This window comes from Notolabrus celidotus, chromosome 4 (assembly GCF_009762535.1).
Source record: "Notolabrus celidotus isolate fNotCel1 chromosome 4, fNotCel1.pri, whole genome shotgun sequence".
Lineage (NCBI taxonomy): Eukaryota > Metazoa > Chordata > Actinopteri > Labriformes > Labridae > Notolabrus > Notolabrus celidotus.
In genome coordinates, this window is record NC_048275.1 from 33,429,103 (window position 1) to 33,452,042 (window position 22,940).

At 47.7% G+C, this 22,940-nt stretch overlaps 1 protein-coding gene across 3 annotated transcripts in view; it reads left to right on the forward strand.

Moving 5' to 3' along the window:
• The first annotated feature begins 1,966 nt into the window (after positions 1–1,966).
• The window catches only part of LOC117812064 (fibroblast growth factor receptor 2), a 36,776-nt gene continuing 15,802 nt past the window's right edge, over positions 1,967–22,940 (forward strand). Inside the window, exons 1-8 of one of the 3 annotated variants that reach the window (XM_034682650.1) lie at positions 1,967–2,134; positions 6,865–6,988; positions 13,456–13,646; positions 13,870–14,008; positions 16,529–16,722; positions 17,221–17,360; positions 21,855–21,976; positions 22,583–22,693. In XM_034682650.1, the coding sequence (XP_034538541.1) occupies positions 1,994–2,134; positions 6,865–6,988; positions 13,456–13,646; positions 13,870–14,008; positions 16,529–16,722; positions 17,221–17,360; positions 21,855–21,976; positions 22,583–22,693 (1,162 nt within the window). In that variant the 5' untranslated portion in view covers positions 1,967–1,993. Of the gene's footprint in view, positions 2,135–6,864; positions 6,989–13,455; positions 13,647–13,869; positions 14,009–14,688; positions 14,834–16,528; positions 16,729–17,220; positions 17,361–21,854; positions 22,052–22,582; positions 22,694–22,940 lie in introns of all 3 variants that reach the window. The other 2 variants (XM_034682649.1, XM_034682648.1) reach the window with 2 other exon arrangements.

The following is a 22,940-nucleotide window of genomic DNA, read 5'->3' on the forward strand; positions in this document are numbered from 1 at the left end:
ATGGCGGCCATTCTTGCAGCTCTCCCCATCAATGGACTCAAAATGTAAACACTGTAAAAGCTGCAGCATGAGAAGTTTGATTAAAGCAACGTTCAGTCACTGATGGACGAGCTCAGAGTAAAAATAATCTGAAGAAGAGTCAAACTAAAATAAAAAGCTCTTCACTCTACAGCTAGATAACCTCGTATGACCCCGGTCAGCTCAGGATAAACAGCCGTGCGGGGATCCGGATGCTTGGGGCTTTCGAGGGGGGGGACGGGGGGACGGGGGGACGGGGGAGGCAGTGAGAGTTTGTCTTCATCTGGCGAGGTCTGAGGGTCGTCTCGTTTGAAGTGCTGCCCCTCCGGACGGAGAGGGAGCATGGGAAAACAGCTCCGCTCACCTTTCATGTCCCAACCTCATCCTCCAACCCCGCTGCCAGCTCGGGGTCAGAGGTCGATCTGGGACGGGGGGGAAGAGACGACCTCGCGGCTGAGCCCGGTCTCCGGCTCATCTGTCTCAGGAAGAGAGGGACGGAGGTGGCGGAGAGGTGAAGAAAAGGAGAGAAGGGATTTCAGTGAGAGTCGGTGCAGGAAGGAAGAGCTCTGTTTACTGATTTTACTATCAAAGTATGCACGACACGTCCGGCTGTGCATGCCTGAGAAAGCGGTGGGCGGAGTCTGATAGTAGCTATGCAGATCGGAGGGAGGGCGAGCAAACAGACTCCGGGGACGTGAACTTAATCTCAGAGTCATCCTGAAGTCTTATCTGCGGGTATTCCCTCCTCTGCTTTCGCTCCTGCTCCTAAAGCAGAGACGGAGCGGGGGACCGTTTGGATTGTTGTTTGACTTTGAGTTCCTCTTCCCCTCTGAGTCCCATCTGCTCAGGCCATCACACTCCCAGGTGCAGAGAGGAGGGAGGGAGGGAGGGAGGGAGGAGGGGAGTCCAGCTGACTGAGAGAGAGAGTGAGATCTGGGAAAAGAGGGAACTCAGGAACGGACAAACACGAGGAAGGTGGCAGATTTCAGGAGGAGGGGCCCGAAGCGTGCTGAGAGCTCCTTCGATAAACGTGACATTCATTTTCTCCCCTGACGGCACATAATGATTTTCCAGCCGTGATAAGCTGCCTGGCTCTGCCGTCCGTATCCAGCAGATAAACAGAGGAGCGGTGGTAATCGGAGGAAGTGGAGGAGGGAAAAAAGCTGCTAAGTGGAATGAGATGAAATTGAATGTGATGGTCTAGTTACCCTCTTGGCAACGCCCGGCCACATTTTCCTCTCCCTCCTCTGTAACACCCTGAGTCTGCAGGAGAGTGTGTGTTAGTGTTTAACTGTGGGAGAGAGGGGCTCTGGGTTGTGTTATGCAGACGGAGGTCAGTCGGTGGGGGTCTGAGGGGGTCTGTGGGGGTCTGTGGGGGTGTGAGGAATGGTTCAGGTTTGGCTTCTCTGTAGTCACGCTTTATATTTCTGCTCCAAGAGCCTGAAGACAAACGCTTCACTTCTGTCAGAGCGCTTTGATTTACATCAGCTGATTCGTCATTGCAGAGTTTGCAATCCAGGTTAGGGAGAAAGGACAATACAACAACTATCTCATCTCTTCATGCTGCCATGATGAATAATCTGCATGCTCTGAAGCTGTATTACGTGCACACTGAGTCAAACTTAATCAACTTCAGATAACACGAAATAATCAGATCTAATCAATCTAATCTTAAAATATGAAGCCGGATACTGCAGTTCCTTGAGTGTCCACTTGAGGCTGGTTGCAGAAGCACATCCATTCAAAGAGCAGAACTAAACATGTTTACAGCCTGGTTCAAAAAATGGTTTTAGTCCCAACATCAGGACAGGTCCCCAAAATAGAACAACTAGAAAGGTCTGAACAGATTGAAGACTCTGCGTCTGTGAGAGCTTTGTTCAGACAGATAATCTCTGGATTGAACATACATGTAGGGAATCCTCATCCTGACTGTTCTGTTCTTGCAGGCGCTCCGTACTGGACCTCCTCGGCCAAGATGGAGAAGAAGCTGCACGCCGTGCCGGCTGCCAACACGGTGAAGTTTCGCTGTGCTGCAGGAGGGAACCCCCGACCCAAACTCCGCTGGCTGAAGAACAGCCGGCCTTTCCGCCAAGAGGACCGCATGGGAGGGTACAAGGTAGGACGGAGGGTCACTAATCATACTGTTTAAGAGATTTGTCTTCAGGCAAACAAATCAAATCTACAACATGAGGCGTCCTCTTATATATAATGAAACATGTGAGGAGTAAGTATAAGAAAGGGATTCATAAAAACCTGTGAACGTCATTTTAAAAGATTAAACTGATTTGTATCTCACGGCTGAAAACACTTACCTGTTGTCACCTTCAGTCTGGAACAAATACAAGTTCTGGTTGAGGGTGATGTTTGCATAGCGGTCTTGGTGCGACCCATGTACGAAGGCTGTGGTCCTAGTCTTGGAGGTCGGTTGTTCGGCTCCTGGCCTGGACCGTTTCCTGCATGTCTTTCTTCACGTTTCCATCAATTAAAAAGTCAAAAACGCCAAAGAAAATATTTTTAAAAAGAAAGAAAAGACTGGAGTTAGACTTTTTTGGAGACATCCAACATTTAAAGTACCTAAAACTGTTTCTGAGGGACTTAAGAAGTTCTGCATACGAGGAGAATCATGAAGTCTATAAGAAGGAGAAGAAGGTTCATGTGGAGGGAAAGAGAAGGGGCCAAGAACTGAGCCTTTGGGCGCCCCGCAGATGACGTCTTCTGTGGATGAACCAGAGATAATTCCTCACTTTCAGGGTGATTACCTCGATTGTCATGATCTCTGGGGTCAAAGGTTGAACGGATAAGAAAGGGATTCATAAAGCCTGTTAACGTCATTTTAAAAGATGAAACTGATTTGTATCTCATGGCTGAAAACACTTACCTGTAGTCAGCTTCAGTCTGGAACAAATACAAGTTCTGGTTAGGGGTGCTGATTGCATAGACTTTTTTTTGAGACATCCAGCATTTAAAATCCTTAAAACTGTTTCTGAGGGGCTTTAAGAAGTTCTTGTCTTAGTGTTGGATATCACTGTGTCGTCTGCATACGAGGAGAATCATGAAGTCCATAAGAAGGAGAAGAAGGTTCATGTGGAGGGAAAGAGAAGGGGCCAAGAACTGGATTCATAAAAGCCTGTTAACGTCATTTTAAAAGATGAAACTGACGGCTGAAAACACTTACCTGTAGTCACCTTCAGTCTGGAACAAATACAAGTTCTGGTTGGGGGTGTTGCGGTCTTGGTGTGACCCATGTACGAAGGCCGTGGTCCTCGTCTTGGAGGTCCCTTGTTCGGCTCCTGGCCTCGACCATTTGCTGCATGTCTTTCCATCAATAAAGTCAAAAATGCTGGAGTGAGACTTTTTTGAGACGTCCAACATTAAAAGTCCCTAAAACAGTTTTTGAGGGGCTTTAAGAAGTTTTGTCTTAGTGGCAGATATCACCGTGTCGTCTGCATACGAGGAGAATCATGAAGTCTATAAGAAGGAGAAGAAGGTTCATGTGGAGGGAAAGAGAAGGGGCCAAGGACTGAGCCTCTGTGGATGAACCAGAGACATTCCCTCACTTTCAGGGTGATTACCTCGACCGTCATGATCTCTGGGGTCAAAGGTCGAACTCTGCTTTGAAAGGATTGTTAGAAACACTCTGTTCCTGCAGCTCTCTGCTCTACAAATCAAACTATCAGGTGTTTTCTTAAACACAATAAAACATGAGGAGTAAGGCTAAGAAAGGGATTCATAAAAGCCTGTTAACGTCATTTTAAAAGATGAAACTGACGGCTGAAAACACTTACCTGTCGTCACCTTCAGTCTGGAACAAATACAAGTTCTGGTTAGGGGTGTTGCGGTCCTGGTGCGACCCATGTACGAAGGCTGTGGTCCTCGTCTTGGAGGTCCCTTGTTCGGCTTCTGGCCTTGACCATTTGCTGCATGTAGTGGCCTAATAGTGGCGGATATCACTGTGCCGTCTGCATACAAGGAGAATCATGAAGTCTAAAAGAAGGAGAAGAAGGTTCATGTGGAGGGAAAGAGAAGGGGCCAAGAACTGAGCCTTGGGGCGCCCCATAGATGACGTCTTCTGTGGATGAACCAGAGATAATTCCTCACTTTCACGGCGATTACCTCGATCGTCATGATCTCTGGGGTCAAAGGTCGAACTCTGCTCTGAAAGGATTGTTAGAAACACTCTGTTTCCTGCGTCTTCCTGCTTTCTTCGACACAACTCTTCTGGCAGACTTTGTGGATTTGTTTACAAGCGCTGTCAGACCTCTTCCCATTCATCCCCCCGTTTGTCCTTTCACCCTTTTTCCACCCTTCACTGCAGAGACGTGAGGAGAGCGGACAGAGGAAACGAGGGCAGGGTTTCTGCTGTGAAATTAGAATTGCTCATCCGTGCTCCTCCTCTCACCGGGATACTTTGCAGAGCCTCTCTCTGTAACTCGAAATGCTCCTCTGCCCCCGACAATTAGAAACCTAATCCGGGGACTGAAGGGTTAAATGCCCCCGGACAGTAACGTATAGAGAGAGCAAGGCAGCGTCAGGGTTGAAGTGAGTTCAGAATGCAGAGGTAACTCAATCAGGGAGAACAGGTCTCACTGGCTCCAGGTTGGAGACTAGTTTGGGATTCTTCTGCTTGCATTGTTACAGACGCTGAGCGGAGCTGGTTAAAGTTTAAACCGGAGCGGCTCGGCGTGCTGCAGAGAGAGAAACCAAGCTGTCTGCAAATTAAACAGAGAGATAAACTCTGATGCATCCTCTGGAGAACAAGCTGACATGAGTCCGTCTGTCTGTGCACGGTTCACAGTAAAGCTTTGTGTACGTTGTGAAACAGTCTCTCACTCTGGTCCCGTTCTGGGAGCCGGCGTTGATTTATAGTATGTGCAGAAAATACCTGATTCTGTACGTCATGGGAAAGTAAAGCTCGTGTTGTTTTGTTTCCTTGTTGTATGAAGAAAGCTAGAAAACAGCTTCATCTAGACGGGCTTTAAAGGATTCCTTCTCTGTGACGGCGTCTGTTTGGACTCCAGTTTGCTCATAAATTAGAAGCAAACAGCCTTTACTGTATTACTGTATATATGGAGCCAGGCTGATACAGAGGGATGCATAATGAGCAGAGTTTGAAGTTCTGCAGATTTTGTCGCCACTCTGCAGCTTTCAGTGAGCTCATCACAGCGTGGACAAAAAAAAGCCGGCCTCAACATGACGGAAATGAAACAGTCATGCTGTCAGACGCTCTGTGGGCAGATCATCGCTCTCTTTCTGTCAACAGCTGTCGGACAAAGCCGTACCTGAGCCCTACCTGAGCCCAGCCCTGTGGTCTAATCTCTCCTTTGTGTGAGATGTTGGCCCGAACAAGCAGCAGCTACAGTCTCTGTTCAGCGTCAGACGGAAACTCCATTGTTAGCTCACACCTGTAGATTCCACACACGGAGAAACTGTTCCTGCAAATACTGGGAATAACTGTTTCCTCTAAGAGGGGAGGGGTTTACTATCCGGGAGAGCAGGGGCTGACAGACCAATAGAGGAGGAACGAGACTCAGAAACATAAAAAGATCACTCTCTTCCCCATGAGATAAAGAGAGCAGAGAACATTCACTCCTACTGTTCAACGTCTTCTATAAAATACAACATGTGCAACATACCTGTTCCTAAAGTCCAGGTAAAAGCTCTTCATGTCTGTTCCTGCAGGATTGTGCAATATGGAGCTTTCAAGACATTTTGCATGTTAAATAAAAACAAATTTTTTCTTTATTCTTTCTGATCCTGCAAAGAAACTCTTTTTTCCTGTAATCTAATGCTCTAAAAGATAAACACTCGCCATAAAACCGTGATGTTTTCTCCTGGAGCTGACATGAGGCGGAAAACTGATCAGCTGATCATCAGTTAATGAATCAATCTAGCTTTATTTATAGAGCACCTTTCATACAAATCAAATGCAATACAAAGTGCTTTACAGTGATTAAAAAATAAATAAAATAACATTTTTAATGACTAAACATAAAACAGGATAGATTTAGAAGTAGAGAGACTAATGCACACAAAATGCAATAAAATGTATATAATTAAACAACAAGGGAAATATTTCAGAAATAAGCCAATAAAAGATAAACAAAAGACAATAAAAAAGCACTTAAAATAGCAATAAATAGAAATTAGATAATACAACTTAAAGAGTAAAAAATAAATAAAAATAAGTAATATTAAATTAAATATAAAGTGACATTAAAATGATAAAATATATGAAGTTAAATATTAAAAAAAATCAAATAAAAGCAAGAATAAATAAAATGGGTGTTTAATCAGCCAAAGTATTGTTTTTAACTCTTTCAACCACATCTCATTTAACATTCTCATCTTTGCATTGAGCTCCTTTTTTTTTTTCTTTAAGTTGTATTTTTGGGGCTTTTTTTATTTGATAGGACAGCTGAACAGGAAAGGAAATGTGGGAAGTAGAGAGCAGGGGAAGACATGCAGGAAATGATCGACCGGTCGGGTATCATCTCTGTTTGTGGGGCGCTTAGACCGCTAGGCCACCAAAACCCCACATTTAGCTCCTTTTGTCCTTTTAGCTCCATTTCTCTGTAACATGTCAGTGTGTGTGTTAAGCAGGAATCTCTCTATGATAAATATCAGCTAACTCCTGATTCTTTGATGTTCCTAAAGATGATCTCAAACTAAGATCTGCACCATTTAAACTCATAAATATTAAACGTGTGCTCGAGTTCTGTTCAGACATCCTGCTGTGAAGGGAGAACATCAAGGAATCTAGCTGTTAGAGCTAGAGAGAGTGTGTGTGTGTGTGTGTGTTTCTGTCCGCCTTGTAACCATGAACCTCTCCCTCTCTCTCCTCTCCAGGTACGCAGCCAGCACTGGACCCTGATCATGGAGAGCGTGGTGCCCTCAGATAAAGGCAACTACACCTGTCTGGTGGAGAACGAGTTCGGAGCCATCAACCACACCTACACCCTGGACGTAGTGGGTCAGTCCCACACACACACACACACACACACACACACACATACACACACACACACAAGAAGACTGAAGAGTACAGTTCCCCTGTGAGGCAGAGGACGGAGGAAAGGGTTCCCAAAGTGTGTGTGTGTGTGTGTGTGTGTGTGTGATCTCCCAGGTGCACTCTGGTTGCAGGTGCATATTGAGGAGTGCCAAGTGTGAGGAATCTAACGCAGCCTAAGTTTGAATCCAGTTCTATACTGACTCTGCTGATCCAGGTGAATCCCTCCTGGTCTGATGGTGCGATGTGTTTATGATGTTTGAATCAGGCGTAGGTTGATTTGTGATGATCTGTGATTGTTTGAGAGAAGCGAGCAGCAACTTGATGTTTGTTTTATCCTTTCACACATCACGTAGTTTAAACTCTGGTAGCTCCATCCTGAAATCAGTGATCTCTGATCCAGATCTTTGAAGTCCCCTGAGGTTTGTTGAAGGACTTGAACCTGTAGCGGATGATCCCACAGTGTCATCCTCAAACTTGTGACTGTTTCAGCGAGTTTAGACCCAACTCAGTCACCCTCCGCTGCGACCTTTGGAGCGCAGAGAGCAAAGAGAGTTTTCTGCTCAGTTTGCAGAATCGATGCGCGGCGGGGACAACAAGGGGAGCGGGATAAAGATCGCCAGGCGTGTGTGTGTGTTTGAGAAGAGAGAGAGAGAGAGAGAGAGAGAGAGTTTGGCCTTACTCTGCAGCATTCCCCGCTCTCCTTTGACCTCACTCAGCCACTAACAGATCAAAGTTTATCCCACGCTGCTTTCCTCTGAATCAATAACCCACGATGACCTGCACGGGCTGCAGCTGCGGGGCGTTCAGGGGCCGCTGCTGGTCATCAGAAGAATCCTCCTACTGTAATTACACACTTCTGTTTTGATTAGCGTCTCCATGGAAATAAGGAGTATTATTTCCATTCTATCAGATGGAGATTAAATACCTGAGGGGCTTTTTGCACAATGAGCGTAGAGGCACGTGCACGCAGACACACGGCCCCAGCTCGGGCCCCCTGCTCTGGAGCGGCTGCGTCTCTCCTCTCCGTCAGTCTGCATATTTCTGTTTTTGTTCTGTTTTATTGCGGAGCAGTAAACCCCCTCACGTCTGGCTCTGCAGCTCTGCAGCTCTGCAGCTCTGCCCCCCCCCCCCCTGAAACCTCTTGCTTCATTACAGGGGAGAAAAGGAGGGGAAACAGAGACTGCTCTTATCAGTCTTTTTTTTTTACCCGGGCCTAAATGACCTGCAGGATCAGCTCAGAGGAACCGGCCTCTTCTGGTTCAAACTGGCCTCAGGAGAAAAGGCCTCAGCGGGACGGACACGGACGACGAGTCACAGCGGTCGGGTCTTTCAATCAGAGCTGTGGCACCCAGCGGACGTGCGGCGCTTTGTCGGTCGCCCCCCCGTGCCGTCCTGTGACACACCGCGTTCTTCTTATGTCGCCGCCCCCTCCCCTGACCATCGCGGGCTCTGTGTGCCAACCAGGCAGGTTACCCAGAGTTCACTTCTTCTGCATGGGACGCCGTGGAATGCCCACCAGTCTGTCTCCTCGCACTTCACAGCAAATTTATCAACTAATGAATTAATTGATAAATGAGTTCAGTTTGGAAACGGGTCACCGCAAACACGCAGGGTCGGCACTTTCATTCTGTCTGATGCGTGCAACGTTTGAGAGAAGATTCAGATCCTTTACTTCGTGCACAAATTCAAAGGACAGCAAAATGTCAGAAATGAAAGATAAGAAACGTACTTTTTTACGTTATTAAATTAAATTTTTTCACTCATGTTAATTTTCAGTCATGCTACACACACAGTTTTTTGGTATACATACAATGTTAGGCACAAACATGCAGTGGACATGCACTTAGGGAGAGATGTCAGAGTGAGGATGCTGCCATCAACCAGCGCACACCAAGCAGTTGGGGGTTTGGTGCCTTGCTCAAAGACATCTGGCAGTGCCCAGGCAAGTGAACCAGCACCTCTCCAGCCACCAGTCCACTTGCCAAACTTCGTCCATACTGAGACTCAAACCAGTGACCCTCTGATTCCCAAGCCAAGTCCCCATGGACTGAGCTACTGCCGCCGTCAGGAGAGAATAAATATGAGAGTGAAACATCACGTTCTGCACAAGCGGCAACCTCCGGTCTAAATATATGAGTCCAGTGCCGGAGTGTTAAAACTGCAGTTCATCGAGAATCCACTTGAGGCTGGCTCTGGAAGTACCGGAAATCACATACACATGAATGAGAAAAAGACGATCTTTAGAGCAGAAATAAACATGTTTACAGCCTGGTTCAAAAGACGAGTGGAGTCTGGATTAGAGCTGTAGTGGGGCGGCTGTGGCTCAGCGGGTAGAATCGGTCGTCCATCCATCGGAAGGTTGGCGGTTTGATCCCAGCTCCGGCAGTCACATGCCGGAATGTCCTTGAGCAAGACACTGAACCCCAAATTGCTCCCTCTGCAGTTCAGAGGTGTGTCAATGTGAACGAATGAGATTAGCTAACACTGATGGTCCCTCACTGTAGCAGCCTCTACCATCAGTGAGTGATGAACCAAGTCCATTTAAAAGTTAGACCCGACCCGACCCGACAGAATTCTGTCTGAACCCGAATGACCTAGATTTTTTGATAGCCTGAACCCGTTAACAGCCCGACTGCCCAGACATTACTCATCACTGATCTGGCTAATTTTGCAAGTTTTGGGTAGGATGGTCTGTTGATCTTCCACCAGTTAAGAACATCAGTTTCATCTTCCATGACAGTCTTTTTTAATGTAGAGAGATACCTCATCGTCTTCCCATTCAGCTCACTGTACATTTTCCCACTCCTCCAAAGTCACCCTTTTTGCCTTTTTTCGGATGAGCGTGCTCGTCTCTGGAGAGCTCTGGGTCTGGAGTCTCCACATCTCGTCGTGCGCCTGCAGCACCGTGCACAGCTTGCAGAAGAGTGCGGGCATGAGCGTGTACGGCCTCCCTGTCTGAGTGTGACAACATTCTCAGCTGGTTACATTTTGGCCAGAGGAGAGGAATGATGCGATCTTATAGAGGTCCTGTATTATCACTGTAGCCAGTGCTCGTGCCGTTGACGCACAACTTCTTGCTGAGGGGAGTCCAGATTCACCTGACCGCTCATTTACCACGCAAGCCCGAGCACGGCCAGAGCCCGTCGGACAAACATCTTCAGCTCTGGTCTGGATAGCTCATTTCTCGATCTGCTCACACTGTGAGGAGGGTGAATTTTCTTCTAACGCAGCAATTTCAAAGATATTAAGATTACGAGTCTTCCAATGAGAGGCACAGCTGACTTGATTGACAGGCGGGAACACTGTAGCTGTTGGCGAGGAGGCTCAAACTCCGCCTTTTTACGCCACACTGGCTCCACAGCAGCAATATGGCTGCCGCCGCCGCCGATTGGTCTCAAAACAGCTCTTCAGAAACAGACGCTCAAGGTGCAAACGGTCTAATACCACTTCATCAGGTGGTTCCCAACATGGGGTTCGACCCCCTTAAAGGGTCAGCGTATAAATCAGAAGGAGGTCGTGAAAAGACGAATGTGAGAGAAGAGAAAACAGAGTTGGACACGCAGATCTGTTTTTACTTTTTGGAGTTTTCTCTCATGTTTGCTTTTGGGTCAAACTCTGACGAATGAAGTGATTGGAAACATCTGAAGGCTTTAAATCTTTTCTAATGTGTTGCTTTGTGTTTGAGTGTCACACACACTAAATAAGAGAGCTCTGGTAAATATGAAATGACCAAACTGTGAATAAGTTCTACTTAAGATCTCAGTTTTAAGATTAGCGGTCAGAAAAGTGCAGAATTTACATCTGACGTATCCTTCATAAATCACCTTGTGATGGGAAATCTAAAAAATGCAAACGTCTGCATCATGAAGCATCTTTCTGCTTCCTGTCTATCATTCCAAACCCTTCATCCTCTCTCTTTCTGATCCTCTGCTCAAGCCCACACACGTGCACAGGCGATAGTCCTTTTTCTAATTTAAGCAGGAATTGCTCCACAAACTTTTATTGTTTTGGGGCAGCTCCATAATCATGATGTGGCCTGTTTTCTCAGAACGCACACCCAGCCTGTCCCACTCTGGATGCTCACATGTGGATCAGCTGCAGTGGAAACAAATTCAATTCAGAGAAATTCTCTTTTGTCGTGTTGAAATATCTTTCTTTGCACGACTTTGTTTCCCCCCCCCTCCCCCGTCAAATGTTTCAAGCTGAGTCCTGTTTGGAAACAGAAGGTTAGAAGAAGTTGATCTAACCTCATTGTTTGTCAGAGACGGAGGGAGGGAGTGAGGAGGTCTGAAAAAGATGGATGGAGAGAAAATGGGGGAAAGAGAGAGAGAGAGAGACAATAAACATGGTGAGCTCTAGGAATGTGCAGGAGGAGGGAGAGAGAGGGGGGAGGGAGAGAGGAGAGGAGAGGAGAGAGAGAGGTGTGGGAATCATCTGATCTGACAGATTTCAGAGAGATGGAGCAGACGGACGGACGTGGAGCGTCTGAATCCTCGTTTCTCCACCCTCTGTTATTCCTTCCTCCCTTTCTTTAGTCCTTCTTCTTCTTCTTCAGCCGAGCCTCCTCCCTTCATCACACAGCCTCACCCTCTGACCCACCCTGACTTCACATACACACACACACACACACTGGTTGTAACACACTAACACACACACACACACACACACTCTTGCGCAAGACCAACTTCCCTGCTCCTACCTTGAGGCTTTGTTTTGTAAAGGCGCTGCAGGGCTGAGTGATGTCATCGTGTGTGTGTGTGTGTGCTGTCAGTGTGGGGGGTTGGGGGTCCTCTGTGCTGGTGTGGAAGCCGGGTGGTGTTTGAAAGGGTTCATTGTTCAGCAGGTCTCGCTCTGTTTGGATTCTCAGTCCGAATGTTTGCGTGTTAAAGAATGCAGATAGCTGGAGATGGTGTGTGTGTGTGTGTGTGCGTGTGTGCGTGTGTGTGTGTGTGTGTGAAGGTGTTTCTACCATGCTTCTCTGACACCTCTCCTCACATGCAGTATAATAAATGTACAGCCTGCATTAAGGAGTCCTCCTCCAGCGCAGCTCTTTATCTGTAAAGACTGAATTCCTCTTTGTTTTGTTTGAAGAATCAGAGATAAGAGAGTCGGACATTTTTTTTTAACCTGAAACGTTCACAGAGAGCGAGGAGCTGCTGAGATAAACTCTCACAAGCAAAGCACAGCAGAGAGCTTTAGACTCGAACGTTTAATCCACCATGAGCAGAGCACTTTGCAGCATTTAGCAAGTTACAGTGGCAAGGACAAACTTCCTTTAACAGGCAGAAACCTCCAGCAGGACCAGACTCATGTTAGACACACATCTGCTGAGACTGAGTTGGAGAGAGGGATAGAGGGAGATGAAGAGAGAGAGAGATGATAGTGGGGAGACGGATAGTAGTAGTTGTAGGAGCTGGAGTCTGGCCCGTCCACAGCAGCAGAGATCCAGAGGAACCTACGAGACAAGGGAGCTCAGGGACTCCAGAAAGGTCTATGGTTAGTAACTTTAATGGGACAGGAAGAGTTAAAGTAAGGGATAAGGAGAGAGGAGCTAAGGCGAGAGGAGCTAAGGCGAGAGGAGCTAAGGCAAGAGGAGCTATGGAGAGAGGAGCTATGGATAGAGTAGCTAAGGAGAGAGGAGCTAAGGAGAGAGGAGCTAAGGAGAGAGGAGCTATGGAGAGAGGAGCTAAGGAGAGAGGAGATAAGGAGAGAGGAGCTATGGAGAGAGGAGCTAAGGAGAGAGGAGCTATGGAGAGAGGAGCTAAGGAGAGAGGAGCTATGGAGAGAGGAGCTGAGGAGAGAGGAGATAAGGAGAGAGGCGATAAGGAGAGAGGAGCTAAGGAGAGAGGAGATAAGGAGAGAGGCGATAAGGAGAGAAGAGACAAGGAGAGAGGAGCTGAGGAGAGAGGATATTAGGAGATGGGAGATGAGGAGAGAGGAGATAAGGAGAGAGGAGATCCAGAGGAACCTACGAGACAAGGGAGCTCAGGGACTCCAGAAAGGTCTATGGTTAGGAACTTTAATGGGACATGAAGAGCTAAAGTGAGAGACAGGCAGAGAGAGGAGAGAGAGGGAAAGACAGGATCCCAGTGTGTCAGTCTAAGCCTATAGCAGCATAACTAAGACCTGGTCCAAGCCTGATCCAGCTCTAACTATAAGCTTCATCAAAAAGGAAAGTTTGAAGCCTACTCTTAAAAGTAGAGAGGGTGTCTGCCTCCCGGACCCTGACTGGTAGATGATTCCAAAGGAGAGGGGCCTGATAACTGAAGGCTCTACCTCCCATACTACTTTTAGAGACTTTAGGTACGAGGATCAGGCCTGCATGTTTGGAGCGTAGTGTTGTAGAGGGGTAATATGGCACTACAAGGTGAAATATGTAAGCTGGGGAGCCATTTATCCTGACCCATCGTGTCCCTCTCTGTCCACAGAGCGCTCTCCTCATCGGCCCATCCTCCAGGCCGGCCTCCCCGCAAACACCACCGTGCTCGTCGGGGAGGACGCCCGCTTCGTCTGCAAGGTTTACAGCGACGCACAACCTCACATCCAGTGGCTGAAACACATCACTCAGAACGGCAGCCGCTACGGCCCCGACGGACACCCCTACGTCCGGGTCTTAAAGGTACAGTCCGGGATTTCATCCTTCTTCTCCTCCTTCTGACAGTTTGAGTTTCTGCAGGTGATCTGGAGGAAGTTTAACATCATATTTCCTCCCATTTGAAGTACAGGATGTTCCAGCTCTCAGCGGCCGTCATCATCATGATATAAGCTTCTCTGATTCCGCCCTGTTTTGCAATGTTGATGTCTGAAGTGTGTGTGTGTGTGTGTGTGTGTGTGGATTTCAGCGTTCAGGCATTAACAGCTCCGACTTGGAGATGCTCACCCTCACCAACGTGACGGAGGACGATGCCGGAGAGTATATCTGTAAAGTCTCCAATTATATAGGCGAGGAGAGTCAGTCGGGCTGGCTCACGGTCATCCCAGGTAACCCTGAGACACCTGACCCCTCACACCCCCCTCCCCTCCTCCCCCCTCCTGCTGTGGTTTCCTGGGCTCCGTCCCCTGACCTGCTGTGGTGTGGTGGTCCTGCTGGTGGTCTCTTGGTGGTCCTGGGGTTCACAGACCTTATCTCTCCCCCCCCTGAAGTTTAACCCTTTGTGTTGCAGCTGCTGAGCCGGCTGCAGACATGGAAGCACGGCTCGTCCTGCACGCCATACACCCTCCTTCTCCTCCTCCCCTCGGTGTATGTCGCTGCAGGCGCGTGCTCTCCATGCTCTCTGTGTTCGTGCATGTGTTCACTCCAACGTGCAGAGGTTCTGTTGGTGTCGGGGACTTTTTGTATTTGGTGTTTGGGTTTATAGTTCATGTTTTGGTGGCGTGTTGGGCTCTGTCTGTGTGTGTTTATGAATCCTCTTCCTCCTCCTCCTCCACCGTGGAAACTCCCAGCATCCTTTGCCCCGGAAGGAACCTCATCGATGGACGTCATGCAGCCTCTTTTATTCCTCTCTTGGTGTTTTGGGTCTCATTTTTTTCTCTTCCTCTCTCTCTGTTCTCCCCCCGTCTTCCTCTCTGACTCCCCATTTCTGCTTTCCGTTCCTCATCTTCTCTTATCTTCACCCCCCTCTTTCTCCTCCTCCTCCTCCTCCTCCTCTTCCTCTCCCCAGACTGCAGGTGTTAACACTACAGATAAGGAGATAGAAGTTCTCTACTTGCCCAATGTAACATATGAGGATGCTGGGGAGTATACGTGCTTGGCGGGTAATTCTATTGGGATCTCCTTTCACACTGCTTGGTTGACGGTGCTTCCAGGTACACACACTCCGATCTCTCCTCTCTTCTTCTGACGTTTGTCCTTTAATGACCTCTAGAGACGACGAGTCCTCCCCTCAGAGTCCTCCCCTCAGAGTCCTCCCCTCAGATATTAGATTACTGTGATGAACCAGCATTATTCTGAAATCTCAGCTGGTTCTCAGACGTCTGGTTCTGACTCTGACTGAAGTTAAACTCCGGAGCAGCTGGAGCGCCTCCAGATTCCTGCGGAGGAGGATTCGTCGTCTGTCTCTCTTCCTCTCGTCTGTCGATGCCACATTTTGGTTCTGCATGTTAAATAAGAAATCTGTCTCTTTCCCACTGAAACTTTCTCCTCTCCTGGCTCTGATAATTGGCGTCTCCTCAGATCCTTATTTCACCTTGAAATAAAGATAGAAAGTTGAAGCTCAGCACTTTTAAAAAGCAGGCTCCACTTTCTGGATTATCAGAGCCGAACTTCTTCACTCTCAGCGACAGACTTCTGTTTGTTTGTTGATGTGTTCTCATTTATCAACTGTGATATTTCTGTCCTCCATGTTTGTCTGCTCTGTAATTATGCAAACCAAAGGATCCAGCTTGTGAAGTTAAGCGTAGGGATGTGCAAACGATCGCTGCAGGGAGACATCTGATTATGGATTTAGCACAAAATTAAAAATCTGTTAACAAGCTGCAGAGTTTACTCAGCGTCGGAGGTGTTCAGCTTTACGTTTCTCGGCTTTGATTGTTTGCAGAATGCACGGGGAACAAAATACTCCTTAGACTCATCAGAAGAAGTGTCGTTCATCAGCGTGTCATCCGTTCTCTCATCTCCAGTTGAAAGATCTGGACTGACGACAGAAACGAGGAGAAGACAGTCTCTGCACAAATAATCTGAAGAGCTCCTAGACAGACCGGCCGTCACGTCCAGAGTTTAAATCGAGTTCTGAAATTGATTCCAGAGTAAACAAACATATATAACTTCATGAAGGCGATCGTTTGAAGAGCTGACTGTCTGCAGAGTTATTAACGTCCCTTCATGGCGTTTCCAGAAGACGCTTTTGTTCGTCTGTAAACAAATCAGGAAAACGATCACAGGCCGGTCGTTCCCTCCGGGGGTAATATGTAATATTTATTGCTCTAAATGAGGCGCCTTTGAGGCTGTGTGTGTGTGTGTGTGTGTGTGTGTGTGTGTGTGTGTGTGTGTGTGTGTGTGTGTGTGTGTGTGTGTGTGTGTGTGCGTGCTGTGGTTTCTGGACCAGCAGAAACAAGGCTGACAGGAGAAAAGTTCCTCCATGTAGCTTCACCTCCAGCTGGCTGAAGAGTCTGATTTGTGGTCTGGAGGGTGATGCATTGATGGAAAAGTCTGCCTCTAACACACACACGCACACACACACACACACCCACGCACATTTATATAAACACAGCCCATTCTGCTGCAGGGAGTCCAGGTCGTATTCGCCCGTGTAGGACAGTGCTCATGTCACCCGTCTTAGCTCAGCAGACAGACAGACGCAGGCCTGGTGAAACTCTGAGTCCAGATTTAAAACTTATTGAGACGTTTAGATATTTGTCAGGTCGGTTAGATTATGTTGAAAATGTCAGCCGAGGATCCATCCATCCATCCGTCTGTCCGTCTGTCTCTTACTCGTGTGTCTCTGTCTCTGTGTCTTCCTCTGCTGTTCTTCCTCTCACCACCACTCTCCCCCCGTCCCTCAGCTCCGGAGAAACCCCTCGGCCCGCTCTCCCCCGACTACGTGGAGATCGCCATCTACTGCGCGGGCGTCTTCCTCATCGCCTGCATGGTGGGCATCGTGGTCGTGTGCCGCATGAGGAACACGGCCAAGAAACCCGACTTCGGAGGCCAGCCGGCCGTCCACAAACTGAGCAAGCAGATCCCTCTGCGCCGCCAGGTAACAGAAAGTAGATAAAGAGTTCTAAAGGCATCTAACACCCCTAGAGGAGAGAAAGCACACACTGGATCCCACAGAGACATACAGCTGGATAACGTGGGGGATTATGATAATATAATCTGCATGCTTCTTAATTAAAGTTTATGGGTTCACACGAAACTGATGGTTCAGACAGAGAACAATGATTGGACATTTCAAATTCAAACACCTGTTACGTTAAAGTTGAAGTTTGTTGAAGCGATTCTTTCCCCCGAAGATGTTATCCGAACAGTGTCGGATAACATCCTGAGAGATCCTGAGTCCTGTTCAAGGTAAGGTCAGGGCGGAGACGAGGAGAGCCTGAGTGATGCACACACACTTCAACACTCTGCAGTTTTACCTTCAATACCTTTAATAAGTCCAACACACGAACCTGCGACTCCTCTAGTGATGCCCTGGAGCTCTCTTTGACCCTTGAACCCAGACTCCGGTGATCAGCCAGTTTCTCTCGTCCTGTAGGTGTCAGCTGACTCGAGCTCATCCATGAACTCCAGCACGCCGCTGGTACGCATCACGACACGGCGGAGCTCGGCGCACGACGACCCGATACCGGAGTACGACCTACCGGAGGATCCACGCTGGGAGTTTTCCAGAGACAGGTGAGGGCTGCCGGTTTGTTTCTACCTGTGAGGTCTGATCTGCTCTCTGCTGATAGCTTCTCATCAACAGCTTCAGAAAGAAGTGAAACTTAAGCTGCTGGAACTTTTGGATCCCGCTGTGGGATACAGGTTCAAATCTAGTTCTTGGTACTTCCTCTCAATTACAGAAGACCTCCATCAGGGAGAGAGGGTTAGGGATCAGGCTTGGAGGTATAGTTTGCTTCATTTGAGTTCTTTAAGCCCTCAGAAAACCTTTACAGTCAGTCCACCAGTGGAAACATGGATGACATTGATCATGGGGCAGCTCTGTGAACTAACAGTCCTGCAACGTTTGTTTGTGAGCCATCAAGAAAATAAGATCAGCTGATTTGTAGAATCCTGTTAAAGGATGTTTTGCATTGGAGAAAGAAATGATGAAGGTTTTATTTTAAGCTTTCACATTAAGAGGAATGCATCAGACATGATTATGTGAAGTGATACTGTCGGTGGATAAAGTGTAAGCCTTGAAAACACACCACACATCTGAAGGAGGTGTTCATGATGGAGCATTTTAGAATATGAATCCTGCATATAAGTTGAGTTTGGACGATCCAGCAAATGAGGCAAGTTATAAACATTTAATAACACCACTCTGACTCCATCAACCCATGTTCGAAACCTCGGCATCATTTTTGACACCAACCTCACCTTTGAAAAGCATGTCACTAACATCACCAAAACCACCTTCTTACACCTGAAAAACCATCGCCCGACTCCGCCTACTACTCTCCTTCCCTGCAACTGAAACCCTGATCCATTCATTCATCACCTCCAGAATTGACTACTGTAACAGCACCTTATATGGCTCATCATCCAAAGTACTCAATAAACTCCAGAACATCTAGAACTCAGCTGCCTGTCTACTCACTCACTCACTCAAAACCTCCACTGGCTTCCTGTCCCCCAACGCATTCACTTCAAACTCCACCTCCTGACCTACAAAGCCCTCCATCACCTGGCCCCCTCCTATCTCACTGACCTGCTTCACCCTCACAACCCCTCCTGTGCTCTCCCCTCCTCCAATGAAAACCTCCTCTCCCCACCCTGTAGGACCAAGCACCGACCCTGGGGGCGACAGGGCTTACTCCATTGCTGTTCCCCCCGCCCTCTGGAACTCCCTCCCCAAACACAAACGCAACTCCACTGACCTCCAAACATTCAGATCCCAGCTCAAAACTCACCTCTTCAGAACAGCTTTTAAATGTTAATGTTTTTAGATCCTCTGTGTTTCTATTTTTGTTCCTTTTATTGTATTATTATTATTATTATTTAAAAAAAAATGGAGAACAAACCGTGCAAAACATGGCTGCCTTTATGGACCAAAAACTACAAGTGAAACAAGAGAGATAGAAGTCCTGGTGGAGGAACAAAAATACTTTCTGATTGGACCAAACTTCTGAGTGGAAAGAGAGAGTTGGAGAGAGTAAAGGATATTATTTTACTTTAGAAATACTTAAATAGACTGAACTGTTAAAAACACAGACCTAGTTCTGTTTCACTTCCTTCATTATTATTATTACAATAAACATGCTAAAGGGGGTCTTGACCACATACTGCGGTTAGCCCAAATCTCTTCTTATTAGTAGTGTAGCAGGCGGTTTCAAAAACAGCCATAGTCTCCAACCTGCTCAAAACTCTGCAATGCAAAGACTAAGACTCAAAGCTCTGCAGACACAACCTGTTTGACTGCATGCATGGTAACTTTCACTGCAGCCTGCGCTCCTCCTCTCCACACACAGATATCTATATCTTATGCACGATGATAGAACAAACAGAGGATCAGTGTGATTGTATCTCTGCGGCTGAGTGACCTGATAACCATTGTTCTCGGTGCAGAGTTTCAGCTAACTCACTCTGAATAATCGCTGCGGTTTGGAGATGAAAGCGTCCGATTCATTCAATCCTTCACGACGTCACACACTCGCTCACTAACACACTCGCTCTTACGCCTCTGCAGGAATGAAGCCGGGCTAATTACCGGTTAGCGCTCGCTGCTTTCATCTGCGTGTTTCAGCCAAAGGAGCGTTTGGCTGGCGCTCATACCAGAGGAATTATCACGGCTGAGGTTTGAGTTAGTCACAGTGTGAGGGTTTAACACGACGGCTAAGGTCAGAGGAGTGTGAGACGCTCCAGGCCTGTGGGTCTGAGAGCAGAGAGGAAATACAAGATAATAAACCTGAAGGTGTTTGACTGTGTCATCATAAAGTTTGTCATTAAAGAGGAGAACATGTCTGGAGTAACTGGAGCCTCTCTGGTGTGCTGCAGAGTTAGAGTTTAATTGACGGACTCTCCACATTGGATGTTTTGTCTGCTCTGAATGAATCCCTGTGTGTCTCTATTTTTTCCTCTCCTGTCATCCCAGCGCCCGAGGGATCATGTTGGGAAGGCGGATCTCTGAGGAATGCTAACGTTAGCGGTTTGCATGGAGGGAAAAATAACATTGATTATGTGCGGCTGGACCGACAGAATGGCTGCCATTCAGCGTGGAGAGGGTGTGTGTGTGTGTGGACAGAAAGGGGATTGTGTTACAGCGGCAGGGCGCCGGCCTCGGGCTCTTGGCTTTGCAGCGTGCAGTGTGAGTGTTTACATAGCCAGGACACAGAGCCTGAGGGGCGGGGCTTCACCTGTCAATCAAACGAGCGAGGCACACAGGGGTCAGATGAGTGCAGGGCTCTGATGGATGCTGTTAGAGGACGTGTGTTTATCTCCGTCCTGATCGATCAGTGAGTAGCTGAACACACCAGCTGTACGGACACGTCGTACGTTGGAGCATGACTTCAGCGTTCAGATGGACAACTGTTTGGCTCACAGCGCCGGCAGGGCATTGCTCACACTCTGATGTGTGTGTGTGTGTGTGTGAGCTGAGCCCCCGTGTGATGATGACTCGCAGGGAGTGTATACTGGAGCATGCCAGCGCAGGATAAACAGTTTGGTTTTATCAGGTGATTATCGCTGCCATGTCGGCCTTCTACCTACTGCCCTGGCACGGGCTGCAGTCACCGCGCCAATAAAGCTGTCTCTCTCAAACACACACACACACACACACATGCGCACACACACACTCTGATGAAACAGAGAGATGTAGTGAAACAGCTCAGGGTGAGGCTGAGAAACTGGCTCCATGCCTGGTTTCATTCTCTGACTCTCACACTCTGTCTTTGTTTCTGCTCCAGGATTAAACCGATGTCACCGTCAGATCAGGAACACGGCTTTTTAAAGCTCCTCTCACACGTTTACAGCGTCTGCATTAGTAAACACGATCATCTGAAGCAGTTCACTAGGACTTATTAAGACTTGTTTCATGCGTACCGCCCCCGGTGAAGAGTCTGTTTTACTCCTGAAGATGTCTCTCAGGTGATGCATGTGTGAATGCAAACAGACAAATCTGTTCCCTGACAACGAGTCTGTGAAGAGAGGGTGTAAAGTCAGGGTGAACACTTCAGGTAATAGTGTGAGATCCTGATGTAGGGCAGAGTTTCTTTGCTGTGTACTGTTTGCTGCAGGCCTCAGTCGTCCTCAGTCGTCTGCATGAAGCTGTCTCATGTCGTGTTTGTGTAAATTCCCTTATGCACGTTGGAGTCAATCAATCAATCAATCTTTATTTGTATAGCGCCAAATCACAACAAACGTTATCTGAAGATGCTTTTACAAACATAGGAGGCCTAGACCACTCTATGTCAAATTATGAACACAGACCCAACTTCAAGACAGGTTAAGACTCAGTCTGACCCAACCTTAGTCCACCATGAGCATTGCACATCGCAGTATTTAGCTAGTTACAGTGGAGAGGAAAAACTTCCTTTTAACAGGCAGAAACCTCCAGCAGGACCAGACTCATGTTAGACACACATCTGCTGAGACCGAGTTGGGTCTTGAAAGAGGGATAGAGGGGAGTAAGAGAGAGAAGTGATAGTGATGAGAAGAGTAGTAAAGCTGTTGTCGCGTGAGTCCAGCACGTCCGTATCAGTTGGACTCCTACGGTAGCTCAGAGGAACCTACGAGACAAGGGAGCTCAGGGACTCTAGAAAGGTCTATGGTTAGTAACTTTAATGGGACAGGAAGAGTTAAAGTAAGAGACGGGGTGGGGGGGTAGGGGGTGAGATAGGATCCCAGTGTGTCAGTGCGCCAGTTCCCCAGGCAGTCTAAGCCTATAGCAGCATAACTAAGAGCTGGTCCAAGCCTGATCCAGCTCTAACTATAAGCTTTATCAAAAAGGAAAGTTTGAAGCCTACTCTTAAAAGTAGAGAGGGTGTCTGCTTCCCGGACCCTGACTGGTAGATGATTCCAAAGAAGAGGTGCCTGATAACTGAAGGCTCGACCTCCCATACTACTTTTAGAGACTTTAGCAGGCCTCTATTTTGGGAGCGTAGTGTTCTAGAGTGGTAAGTGAGATGTCTTTGGTGTTTCTGCAGACTAACATCCTCTCCTCTCTGTGCTTTGTGTCTGTCTCTGCAGGTTAACTCTGGGTAAACCCCTCGGCGAAGGCTGCTTCGGTCAGGTGGTCATGGCGGAGGCTCTGGGCATCGATAAGGACAAACCCAAGGAGGCTGTGACCGTCGCAGTCAAGATGCTGAAAGGCGAGTGTGTCCCGATCCGCTGTGACGTTCCAGAGCTCAGGGTTCATGGCGGGTTACCCGGAAAACGGCTCAGATGTGAGGAGGAGCCTGAGGCCGTCATTATTACTTCTTATTGGCTGCTGATGAGTGATGATGAAGGAGGGGAGGGGGGCAGGTTGTGTATGTAAGGGTGAGGGGCAGGTGCATTCCTGACCTCAGCAGCCGCAGCTGGCTGGAGCTCCGTCAGCACCGACACAATGAGGCGAGTGATTAATGAAAGGGGGCGGGACTTAAAGGTAGGAAGTTAGACCAGGTACAGGAGCAGGATGGTGGATGATACATTAATTCTCCACGTTTTTTGGGGTGATTTAAACTCGCCCCTCAGAGGACTCCAGGTGAGCTAGATGATGCATGAAAAAGGAGCCTGTATAGCAGATAATGAATCCAGACTGAGCCTCTGAAAGGATGCCTCTGTCGTCTGTCGGAGCAATCTGTGTCTGTCAGCTGCACTTAATCAGAGTACCTGCAGAACACGATGACGTCTGAGTTTAAGGGGTTAAAGATGAGGCAGGCAGAGTGTACGTTTATGTCCTGTTAATCCCGCCTCCTGTTTTCCTGTTTCTGCAGACGACGCCACGGAGAAGGACCTGTCCGACCTGGTGTCAGAGATGGAGATGATGAAGATGATCGGCAAACACAAGAACATCATCAACCTTTTGGGGGCGTGCACGCAAGAAGGTGAGCATGCCGGGACATGACAGAAGTTATTTCAGTGTTCCACTCTGCGTTTAAGATGGAGGCAGCCTCACTGTGCATGACATGATAAGATAAGATAAGATAAGATAAGATAAGATTAGATACTCCTTTATCGTCCCACAACGGGGAAATTCATGGAGTTACAGCAGCAAACAAGAAGGTGCACAGTACAAGAATTTCAACAAGAATATATATAGAAATCATCAGAGACGACAGCTTGTCCATAATC